This window comes from Prosopis cineraria, unplaced genomic scaffold (genome assembly GCF_029017545.1).
Source record: "Prosopis cineraria cultivar Desert tree isolate PC_DT_omini unplaced genomic scaffold, ASM2901754v1 PC3, whole genome shotgun sequence".
In the NCBI taxonomy this organism is placed as follows: domain Eukaryota; kingdom Viridiplantae; phylum Streptophyta; class Magnoliopsida; order Fabales; family Fabaceae; genus Prosopis; species Prosopis cineraria.
Window position 1 is genome coordinate 34601723 of NW_026555334.1, and position 11614 is coordinate 34613336.

Below are 11614 nucleotides of genomic sequence, written 5' to 3' on the forward strand. Positions count from 1 at the left end.
TGAAAGTGAGTAATTGAAGGGTAAACCTTTGACTTCTCAAAGGTTTAAAGTATTTGAAGGAGATCATTCTTATACTTTTGTGTATTAATTAATTTTCTTGATTTATACACTTTAAGTAAAATGTGTGAAATTATTTTAAAATGAAAGTGTGGAATGAAATACTTGAAAATCAAAATATTGTGATTTATGAGGTATTAAAGGTGAATGCTTGTAATGTAGAGTCCAATGATTTGATGTTTCGATGAAGTCTACTATTTGTTCAATGAAGGACTATCCCATTATGTAATAAGAGACTTAAACTGACTTTAGTTTCCACTTGGTCAATAAGGAAGTTAGTTTTGAGAGAATGATACCTTATAGTTTGATATTTAAGAGAAATTATTATCCATAAGTAAGTTAAGCAACCTTTGATTAGGTAGCTTCTCACACATAACTGGCTAGGATAGTCTCATCACATGGATGATCCCAATATGTAACAGCCTATGATTTCATGTTGGAAGTATAAGGAGGAAATAAGGAAGGTATGATCATGCATATTATGTCTAAAATGGTATATGATTATTTTACTGTGACTTTGTGATGAAACTTGTGATTTGCTTTGTTTTATTATGAAAATGAACTATCGTATTGTCGTAACATGAATATACATCATTGAGAATGTGTTTTGAAAATGATATGTTGACATGAGTATATCAGGAATTGTCACTTTCATTAAAATAATCAACATGCATTAGTATAAGTTAGATAAACTATTACTCCCATAAGTGTACGGGTCGTAGCAAGTAATATAATGAAAGTAAAGTATCATTCCCTCAAAAAATAGTGATCAAACAATAGATTAAGTAAATTTAATTAAGTTGAGCTACATAAAGTTAGATGAAAATGATTTTGCAAAATAACTATATAAAAAATAAGAAAAGTAATTGATTCACAAACTTCAAACACAATTTGGGACCAAGATTATTTATCCCCTTACATTTTATAACACAAAATTACCTCCTCTCATAAAGCTTTTAATGAAAATAAGTGCTAACCTAGATTCTAAAAATACTTGGACAGCTTCTCAAGTCATGAACAAATGTTTAATTAATTAATTGCCCAATCTCTTGTTACAATTAATAAATTTAATTTTAAACACCAACCTTAATGTGGCTATGCAAGATTAGCAAGTATATCTCTTCTTACTAGCAAAACTATCCTTCACATGTAAATATTAATTCTTGCATTAATTTTACCCAGTTTACACTCACCTAGCCCTTCAAGCATCAATTAAGTAAATCAACATCTAATGGTGCCAATCACTTAGACGCATTAAGAAAAAAGTAAAATAAACACATATATATCATTAATTATAAAAAGAGAGAGAACATAATGTTAATCTATACAAGAGTTCAAAATAATCCTAGAGTAAAGAGTTTAGCTACTCATAAATATAAAAAGCTACAAATACACAAGATATTCATAGCTATTACAAGATATAAGAAGAGAATGGAAAAGAAGCAAAGGAACCGAAGAAATGAGTTTCAATCTCTTTAAAGCTTTAACTCTTGAACCCAACTCATCCAAAGCTCAAACCCTAGCACAACAAAGCTCAAAGTGTCTCAAGTGTGTAGAATACTTTAGGTCAGCTCTCTGAATATATGATCTACCCAATCAATTTCAAACTTAATAAATTACAGCATTTTCTGACGTGGCAAAAGTCACTAATAAAGTCACAACTTTGGACGATTTAGCAGTTTTACATAGTTTTTTAGTTAATGAAAATTATTCAATTGTGCTTGAATTCTTCATCCAAACTCCTTCCAAAAACATCCACAAAGCTTCAGAATGCTTCTAATCAAGTCTTCAACCAAATAACACAAAATTAGGCCAAAAAATATCAAATCAAAGCTAAGAATACAAACCAAAATAAAATACATATTTTCTAATTTAGGCAATAAAAACTATACAATTAGCCAAAATGATTATAATCAAGAAAATATGATGAAATAACATAAATTCTAGAATTAATATAAACCTTTGTTATAAGTGTTGTACTTATCCCTCTCTCTTCAATATTATAAGAGTTAGCTTATCAGAACAAGATTGAGAAAAACAGACTTAGGTTAGGATTTCTACCCTAAATCATAAGCCTTATTTATTTTGATTAATATATGGTAATTTATTTGATATTGCTAGCTAGGAGACATCATATTTTTTCTTACTTGCATATGTGAATTGTGTTAAGTTGTTATTTTAACCTAGATTGTATATGTATTAAATGTAAAATTTATAAAGGACCAAAAACTAGTACAAACAAGAAGCAAGCAATTTATGCATTGATGATGTTAATGAATTATTTATGCATTGAGGCTTCCTTATTCTATTTTGCTATTAAGGGGTTGAGTATTAAAAATGTACTGGATATTATTTGTGAGATTGGTGTATTGTATAAGTTTGTTATAATCTATTGAGTTGGTCTTGGTGTAATTTAGGCTTTGCACTTGAATGAAATTAGGACACCTAAGTTGTATTGAGTTGTGAAAATATATTAATTGAGAATGGATGTCCAATTTTTATTGAAAAATTTAATGTGAAATAGTTCATAGTAAGTAAGAGAAAGCTCTTTACCACACCTATATTACCTCAATTGGAATTGATGAAAAAATAGGAAGCATCAAAATTCCCCCAATTGTGTCAAATGACAGCAACAATATTGTCAAAGATGTGCAATTTGTGTGGCACATGCACAAGAGGGACGTGCCATAGTGCACATATGAAAATTCATGATGTAACTTTGTGTTGTTGTACTAAATTGTTGTTTTCTCAATTGAAATGCAAATGCTTTGTTAAAAATATATTTTTATGCTTCGTAAAACTAATTTCTTGATTTGTATATTTAAATGTAAATTAGATTGTTTTGAAAGTTTGAAAACTTGGATCCTATTTTTTAAATTATAAATTTGGTAATCTTTATAGGTTAGCCCTTAATTTCCTTATGGGGAGTTAATTAGAGTTTAATAAGAGAGACCTTACATGCAACTTGCAATGTCTAATTTCTTCCCTTATGCTTGCAGTAATGATCTCTTCCCATGCTTTTGTTACCTTTTTTTTATGTTTTAAACTATCGTTTGAGCTTAAACATCTTTTCAAAAAGGGTTTCTTAAAATCCAAACTTTTGAACTGATTTTCTAAACCCTTACTATTATGGTAACCTAATATAGAGATTTGCTTAAACCTGGTCATTATGATAGTGTTTGCTGTATTCTGGTAAGGCGAACATTAAAGTCATTCTCTTCAACTTCTATCTGTGGGATTATGTGGGTGCTATAGTATCTGATTTGGCATCCTTCTTCATGTATCAACGCCTTATTGCTTCTTCTTCATGTCTACTCTAACTCAAATCTTGCAAAATCATCACCTACTATATGAGTATACAATCTACTCTAACTTAAATTGAACTTAGTCCCCTTTTTCTGACCTTCTTTAAGTTTGAACTTAATCTCACTAGCTCGAATCAATTAGTATATAACTGAATAGGGTTTATAATATGACATTATCAAGTCAAGTCTATGTCTATCTAGGTTTATCACGATAGTTTATTATCAATTAATGAGTTTGTTGTTTGAGTATGCCTGGTTGTTGTTGCCCTATAATCTTGTCTATCTAAGTTTATAATTCAAATTTTAAATGAGTATGACCAATCTAAATTTGTGGTTAAATTTGAAGAGCCATGTTTATGGCTTAATTTAAGTTTGTGCCTTAATTTTTAATATGAGTTTATGGCTAAATTCACATTGTGAATCTTAATCTAAATTTTTAATTGAGTTTATATTTGTTGTTGCCCATATTACTGAAGCTTATTTCACAATTTCACATTATGAAGAAAAATGGCTACCACACACACCCTTAAGGAAAAGTTTGAAGCATAGGATCCTAAAAATTGCTTTGTCACCAAGTACTGAAGATGAGATGAGAAAAAAAGTCAAGCATGAAGGAGAAAGTGGAAGAAAGAGACGTAAATCAATGCTTGGGAGCATTTTGAAAGGCTGCCACTGGACAAAACAAAAAGAGAACCCCGCGTTAAGTGCAAGAATTGCTGACAATAATTGGTTGCCACTCTACAAGACTAGGACAAATGGGATGAGAAAACATATAAAAGGTGTCCCAAAAATCAAATAAAGCAAAGAAGTCGGCACAATCTCTATTCTCAAGTTCTCAACTAAGGTTATCTAAAACTTTGAGTCACCATCTATTTAATCAACTTGATTGCAAAAAAGAAATTGTGTTGTTTGCAATATTGGATCAAATGTCTTTTAATATTTGGAAGGTGATGATTTTAAAGAAATGATGACAAGGTTAGAACTTCATTTCAAGTCCCGTCAAGAGCAATAGTTAATAAGGATTGCTATAAGTTGTACTTTGAAGAAGCTAGAAAATTGAAAAAGTATTTTAAAAAACCTCTAGTTCATGTTTCCTTTACAAATGATGCTCGTACTTCAATCAAAATATAACTATATGTGCTAACTACTCACTAGGTTAATGAGCATTGTACTTACCAAAAGTAAATGCATGGTTGAAAACCATAAGAGAGATACAATTGGGTAAAAATAATTGGCAAATGAGTTTTTTTTCCCCCTTAACTATAGCCAGGCCAAAAGCTATATTTTAAAGCTTTTATGTTAGTTATGTTGAATATAACCATTAGCAGCATTTAATGCATTAAAATTTATTGAATAGTCTATATATCCTTCCACATTTCCTTTCAAATTTGATGTTTTATTATTTGTAACATGGTGTATATATATTCTTTAAATAGATTTAATTAAATTTTTAGTATTTAAAAATATTTTCTGCATTAACACACTAACTCTTTATTTTTATAATTATAATTATAATTTTAATATTTTCCTTAAATTTATCCAATTGCATGCTTATATGAGAGAGAGAGAGATACAACTCTTATCTTTTTTATATTTTTTATCGGCCCATGTCCTTTTAGTTAATTTATATTTAAGTATGCTTTTTAATTATATCATTTTAATAAGTTTTAGTTTGTCAAAAATAAATTTTAATAAAAGAGTATTCAAATATAAATTATATTACATAACTAATTATTAACTCAATTTAGTTTGCAAACTGTAAAAATGTCGTCTGCAAACAAACTCTTAATCAAGACGTTGCATGTTGAATTAAATATTAAAAAATATGGTAGAATTAATTCTTGAATATTAAAAAAATATTTCAATAGTTCTGACTCCAAGTCACACTAGAAATAATTATGATTTTAAAAAATAAATATTATAATGTTAAATTGCTCAAGAGTTAAAAGAATTGACGGGATTCAATTAAAATGGATATGGAAGTGGTCAGGGGAAGCATGAACGGGGTGAAATAAAACCAGCACATAATTTGGCAGCGTTTGTGATGGACAAGATATTGACGTCTTTGCTTTGGTCACATCACCGCCCTTTCTCATAAAGTCATCATGCTTTTTCCATTCTTCTGCGCCCATGCACCCCTTCATTCTTCACCTATACTGCATCACCACAACAATTAAGTCACTTGTATTTATAGTAAGCTTTTACTGTTTTATGAAAATTATATAATAATTCTGAAATTATATAATCTTTTAATAAAAATATAGATATGTTTAATTTTACTGTTTTAAAAAAATTCAAGAATGCTAATCTTTAAAGGTTATTAAATCTAATATAGTATCAAACTATAAGAGCTCAATTGTAATAAAATAAAATATAGAGATTTAATTTAGAATTGTCAAAAATATAAGACTTGCAGATTAATTTATAACACTATATATTCTTTTCATTTTAAATTATAAGACAATTTGATAATAGATTGCATATATAAAAAAAAAAGCTCAATAATGATACTTTAAAAAAAATTTAAATAAAAGTATAAATTTTTTTAAAAATACTTCTACACACTTCATCATCACACTATAATATCATTTCAATTCTTTTTCTATCTAAAGGGTTATATTAAAAAATTTCATTAATAAAATTTTAATTTTATCAAATTATCTTACATTTTGAAACAATGAAAAATATTTAAAGTTGTTTTATAATTTGAAATGGAAAAGTATATATATAGATAATGGTTGTTTGAGCTGATCCAAGTTCCAAGCATTGGTTAGTGCTGTATCAATTATGTTTATATTATCCTAATATGGGAGCTGAGCTCATGGAGATCCTAGAAGACATCAATCTCTGTTAGAATGTTAAACTTTAGAAATTCAATGCTTACTTAAATTCAATGAAAACTTTATCACTCATTGAGCATGACTTTTCCGAAAGACAACCATTTTCTGACATCATCAAAAATGTTAGAGAGCTCACTATGAAGGATTGGATGATCACTTTCAATTATATTTATAAAAATGCTAACAAATGAGCTAATTTGTTTGCCTAACAACCATCTTGGGACAACTTAGATATTATAATTCTTGATCATTCCTTGCCTAAATATAGAAACTTAATAGTTTTTGATATGACTTAATTTTTATCACTCCTGCACGGCCTTGTCATGGCCATGCATTTCAATATATATATATATATATATATATTTACAGCCAACTGCAAGTGGAGGCCTAACCTATATTAGAATAAGAAGCAAGTTATGCTTGGTTTCATGGCGAATTATGATACGAGACTTTTATGCTCAAACATAAATCATCGCTTCTAGAATAACTTCAAATGAAATTATAAACTGCAATTTTGTGTGAATTTTAATGTTGCGAGTCCTAACGTGCCTAACCCTTTTCTTGATCCGAGTTATTTATTTAGTTGCCCTGCACTGGAGATCCGCGTAGCCTGAACGCAACACCGAGTGATGCCTCAGCTTTCGGCACCAAACAAAAGCATTAGCGCTCTCTATATTCACATCTTTAGTAGCATTTTTTGATTCCTCTCCAAAAATTGTCCATTCCCTGCTTCACCCTTTTAATTTTGAGTTTGGTATACATCTCTTTTTAACTGCCCAGCTTTTGCATTAGCGCCATCATGGACTTGAGTTTCCAGGGATTTGCGTTGTATGTATGCGTGTTTTTTCCAAAAAGATTATTTTGTGACCGCTCAATGCACGGACCCACCACGAAGGCTACTCCACACCGATAAATTCGTCATTATGATGGATTAGAATACACACACACACACATATGTATATTTGTTCAGATAAAAAGCATGATGAAATAGCAGCTGAGTAAAATTTTCAACGCTGCCTCTCTATTCACATCAAGAAGTATCAAATTTAACTTTGATTCCTCCATCATCCTTGTTGCCCATGCCTCAGTCATGATATCATCTGCTTTGAATAAACTTAGTTAAGATTCTCTAAGACATCTCACCGGCTTTTTATTTTATCCAATAATCAAACACATGTATTTTCTTTCTTAGCAAATGTTAAATACTCCACTCAATCATATTTATAGTACATACAGAGAAAAAACACATCACTTGACTTTTTATCACAATTTTTGTATCTCATTAAATGTTGGTGAGAAAAAAAGTGTCATTAAATTATGTATATAGTAGAGATAAAATTTAAAACTTATTAATCAATTTTAAAATTTTTCTTAATTCTGCTTAGACATGTTGGAAGTGACTAATGGATAAGATAAAGTATTTTTTGAAATTAGTCTATTAAACAGTAAACACTTTCACCTCTAGAACTAGTTTGAATCCTCCTCATCTAATATGGAAAATGATAATATTAACATGGTTAATGATAAATAAAGTTTTTATTATAAATTTGGAGAGAGAATAATGCTACAAATAGATGTATATGCATGGAGGATCATAATTTTCTTGAATTCCGTTCTAAGAAAGGCACGCTAGGGAATGGGACGTAGAGAATTGCACAAACAAGAACAGCCACATCGTGACATTACAGGAAGAGAGTTTCATACAACGATGACGTGGCACACCAAAGTGGCAGACAAGGTCCCGAGGAGGGCCGAGCTGGACCAATCGCAGCCCGAACAAGAAACGATTACCTGAAACTCTGGTGGCACCTGGGCGGTAATTAACAGAGAATCCTATGTTAAAAGGTTCGTCCTTGTCAAGCTTCATGCTCCATGCCATTTCGCGTCTCTGGTCCTTTCCTTCTTCACAATTTGCGTCTGTAGCCTTATATATAGTTACACAATCTCACATGCACCTTCGCAACAACGCAGAGTTATTGCTTCCAAAATCCAACCTCATAACATAATCAGCTCCATATTCACACTTAGCCTCAAACGTACGCCATCCCCGTCTCTTCCTTTCACGGATTCAATCGAAACTCTTTCTTCTTTCTTCCTGTAATTTCCGTAGTTCATAGTTCATATTACTGTTGTGTGGGTTGAAGATGAAATGTTCTGTGGTTTTCTTTGGTTGCAGCTGGATTGGAGTAAAGGGAAACTGAGTAGCATGAGAGCGAGGTTAAGGCCCAGACCGATGCCGTTGAATATGTTTCAGGACTCGGATGAATTGTCCCGTATTATATTGACTGAACCAACTGGTTCGTCTGCAGATGTATGTAGGTTCTATGTTTCCTGTTTTGCCTAAATTTGCATGTTCAATTTGAAGCTCTTATTACGCTTTCAGTTCTGATAGTACTGTGGATGAATGATTTCAGGTACTTCTATATGGAGGCCAGATTGTTTCCTGGAAGAATGAGAAGAATGAAGAACTTCTTTTCAAGAGCAGTAAGGTAAGAAAATTCTTTGTATTTCAAGTTACCTTCCAACAATTACTCTGCCCCTTTTGTATGTAACTGTTCAGTTTGTTAAGTTTATGAAATATGGTGATTTTCTTCTCTCGCAGGCCAACTTGAAACAACCTAAAGCAATCAGAGGAGGGATATCAGTCTGCTTTCCTCAGGTTAATTAGTTGTTTTCTTTTTTGTTTCGTCAGTGGCACAGACACTTCAGAAATGAAATTCAAACTTTGTTGTGTTCCGTGTACTGTGAATGATTCTAGTTCGACTCTGATATGTTCGGCAGTTTGGGAATATGAGTTCGCTGGATCAACAAGGATTTGCAAGGAGCAGATTGTGGTCGCTGGACAGAGACCCTTCTCCTCTACCTCCATCTGACAATCACTCGTCCGTGGATCTGATCTTTAAGTCCACCAGAGAAGATTTAAAGATCTGGCCTCGAAGGTATACATGCATGCCTTCAAATAAAACTGTGAATTATTATTATTATTATTATTATTGTGTTTCTGATCTCTTTCATTGGTGGCAATCAAATACTGTAGAACTGAAACTTCTTGGTTGATTGGTTTTTGCAGTTTTGAGCTCAGACTTCGCATCACCCTCAGTGCTGGCAAGGTCGTTCTAATTCTCAGAGTCAGAAACACTGATAACAAACCCTTTTCTTTCTCCCCCGCTCTCTGCAACTACTTACGCGTATCAGACATCAGGTGTGTTCTTGTAACATTTGAAAAGAAAAATGCACTATATATTCGTATTTATGGTAACAAATTCAGAATTTAGGACCTTTTTATGGTAGGTTTATGGGTTTTAAGAGGGGGAAAAAAAATAAAAGAGCTTGTGCATGTCAAAATTTTCAGTGAAGTAAGGATTGAGGGGTTGGAGACACTTGATTATCTGGACAACCTCGTCAACAGGACGAGATTCACAGAGCAAGCAGATGCAGTTACTTTCGACGGCGAGGTAATTAACAACAAAACTCTCATCAGTAATCAAATCATGCTTCACCTACCATTTTCCACTGATGAGTGCTAATATGAACTTGTAGGTGGACAGAACCTACCTTTGCACACCCTATAAAATCGCCATCATCGACCACGAGAAGAAAAGAACCTTTGAACTGAAGAAGATCGGGATGGGAGATACAGGTTTGAGATATATATAGATCATTTTGATGGTGATGGAAATAATTAATAAAGCTTGAGTCTTTCTGACAGTGGTGTGTTTGTTTAGTGGTGTGGAATCCATGGAAGAGGAAGGCGAAGGCAATAAATGATATGGGTGATGAAGATTACGAGAGCATGATATGTTTGAGTTGTGCAGCAATTGAGAATCCAGTGGTATTGAAGCAAGGTGAAGAATGGAAGGGATATCAGGAGCTGTCCACTGTGTCGTCAAGCTATTGCAGTGGACAGTTGGATCCTCGTAAGGTCATTTATGGCTTTCACTGATCATCTTGCATGCCTTGTGCTTGCTGATTTCATTTATATATATGTGCTGAAAAATAACTGATGAGTCAGACCTGAGAAGAAATTTCAATGTATCCCATAAGGCCCATGGAAGCAGATTCTCTGTTGTGGCCTTGTGGGGACTCCAGTTTTCTCTAGACCCAGTTCGGTTCTTTCGGTTTGGTTTTGTTGATGTTGTTAGGTTGCTGTGAATAATGCGAATATCAGTATGATTAATGAGAAGCTCTGTACTTGCCCACGTGCATTTATTTACTCTCTTTGACATTATTTGAAGGGAATTTGAGTTCCGTAATTCCATTTCCATACATGAATTGCTTTAGCATCATGAATGAGTCATATATATTAGTAGAAAATAATGTAACTATTAAAAACAGCCATCATTTTTTACAAAATATAATATATCTCTTTCTTCCTATACTTATTATAAGACTTCTCAACAATTTTATATAGATTAAGACATTCTATTAAAATTAGTCATCCATTTTTTAAAAATTCAAAATTACTCTCAAAAAAAATTATTAATTAGAAAATTTTAATTAGTTAAAATAATATGTATATGGTTGGTTAGGGAATAACAAAGCCAAAAAAAAAAAAAATGATTTGGACTAGGGCTGTGCAAAAGTTTTCCAGTCCTGTTTAATCTAGTTTGACCTGAGGAGGTTCGGTCTTGTTAAAAATTGGTCTTTTAGGATTGATAAGATTAAAAAAATTCGATTATTTTTTTGGGTTGAATAGGACAGGAGGTTGGACATTTGGACCACTTGGTCCAGTATGGTCCTGTTAAATTTATTTAATAGAACTATAATTAATTTAGTAATTATTTATAATGATAAGTTAAGACTATTAATAATTTAATAAGTTTAGCTCATCGTAGTGTCAGAATAATAATTTAATAATTTGGACCATTTGGACTATAATTGGTTTTTTTTCTTGTTAAAAATTATTATGGATTTATTATGATTTTAAGTGATTTTATTATTTTAATAGAGTATATTAGGTTGAAATGGATTATTGGCGCTCACGAGGAAAAAGGAAAAAAAAAATTAAGTAAATACTGGATTGATAGGACCTGTCTTCGGTTCTATAGACTAAGTCCAATTCTATTAATCTTTGAGTTATTATTGGACTAAATCAAATTACGAGTTGCCAAATCTAGTCATTTTCATGAAAAAGACCAAACTTCAGATTAAGCCAAAGTCCAGTCTCATCCAAATCCTTTGTGCAGCCTTAATTTGGGCAAAGGATATTGTATTAAAGGGCCATAAGAAATGGTTTTATAATAATTAATAAGGACCAAATAGTGTTATTTAAAAAAATCCAAAAAAAAGATAAAATTTATGGGAGAATTTCAAATAAGGACCATAAAAAAAAAAGATAGCTACCAATGAGTTCCAAAAGAATTTGAAATTTTATTGCAGGATTTCTGAATTAAATTGAAATAAAATGGATGA

The 11614-nt window shown here is 31.5% G+C and overlaps 1 protein-coding gene across 1 annotated transcript; it reads left to right on the forward strand.

Annotated features, from left to right (window-relative positions):
- Positions 1 to 8048: 8048 nt before the first annotated feature.
- Positions 8049 to 10422, forward strand: LOC129307067 (putative glucose-6-phosphate 1-epimerase). The gene is made up of 9 exons (XM_054947933.1): positions 8049 to 8238; positions 8379 to 8513; positions 8617 to 8691; positions 8805 to 8861; positions 8984 to 9141; positions 9273 to 9404; positions 9555 to 9657; positions 9743 to 9842; positions 9928 to 10422. The coding sequence occupies exons 2-9, from the start codon at positions 8409 to 8411 to the stop codon at positions 10143 to 10145; spliced, it is 948 nt and encodes a 315-aa protein (XP_054803908.1). The 5' UTR covers positions 8049 to 8238; positions 8379 to 8408; the 3' UTR covers positions 10146 to 10422.
- The last annotated feature ends 1192 nt before the right edge of the window (positions 10423 to 11614 follow it).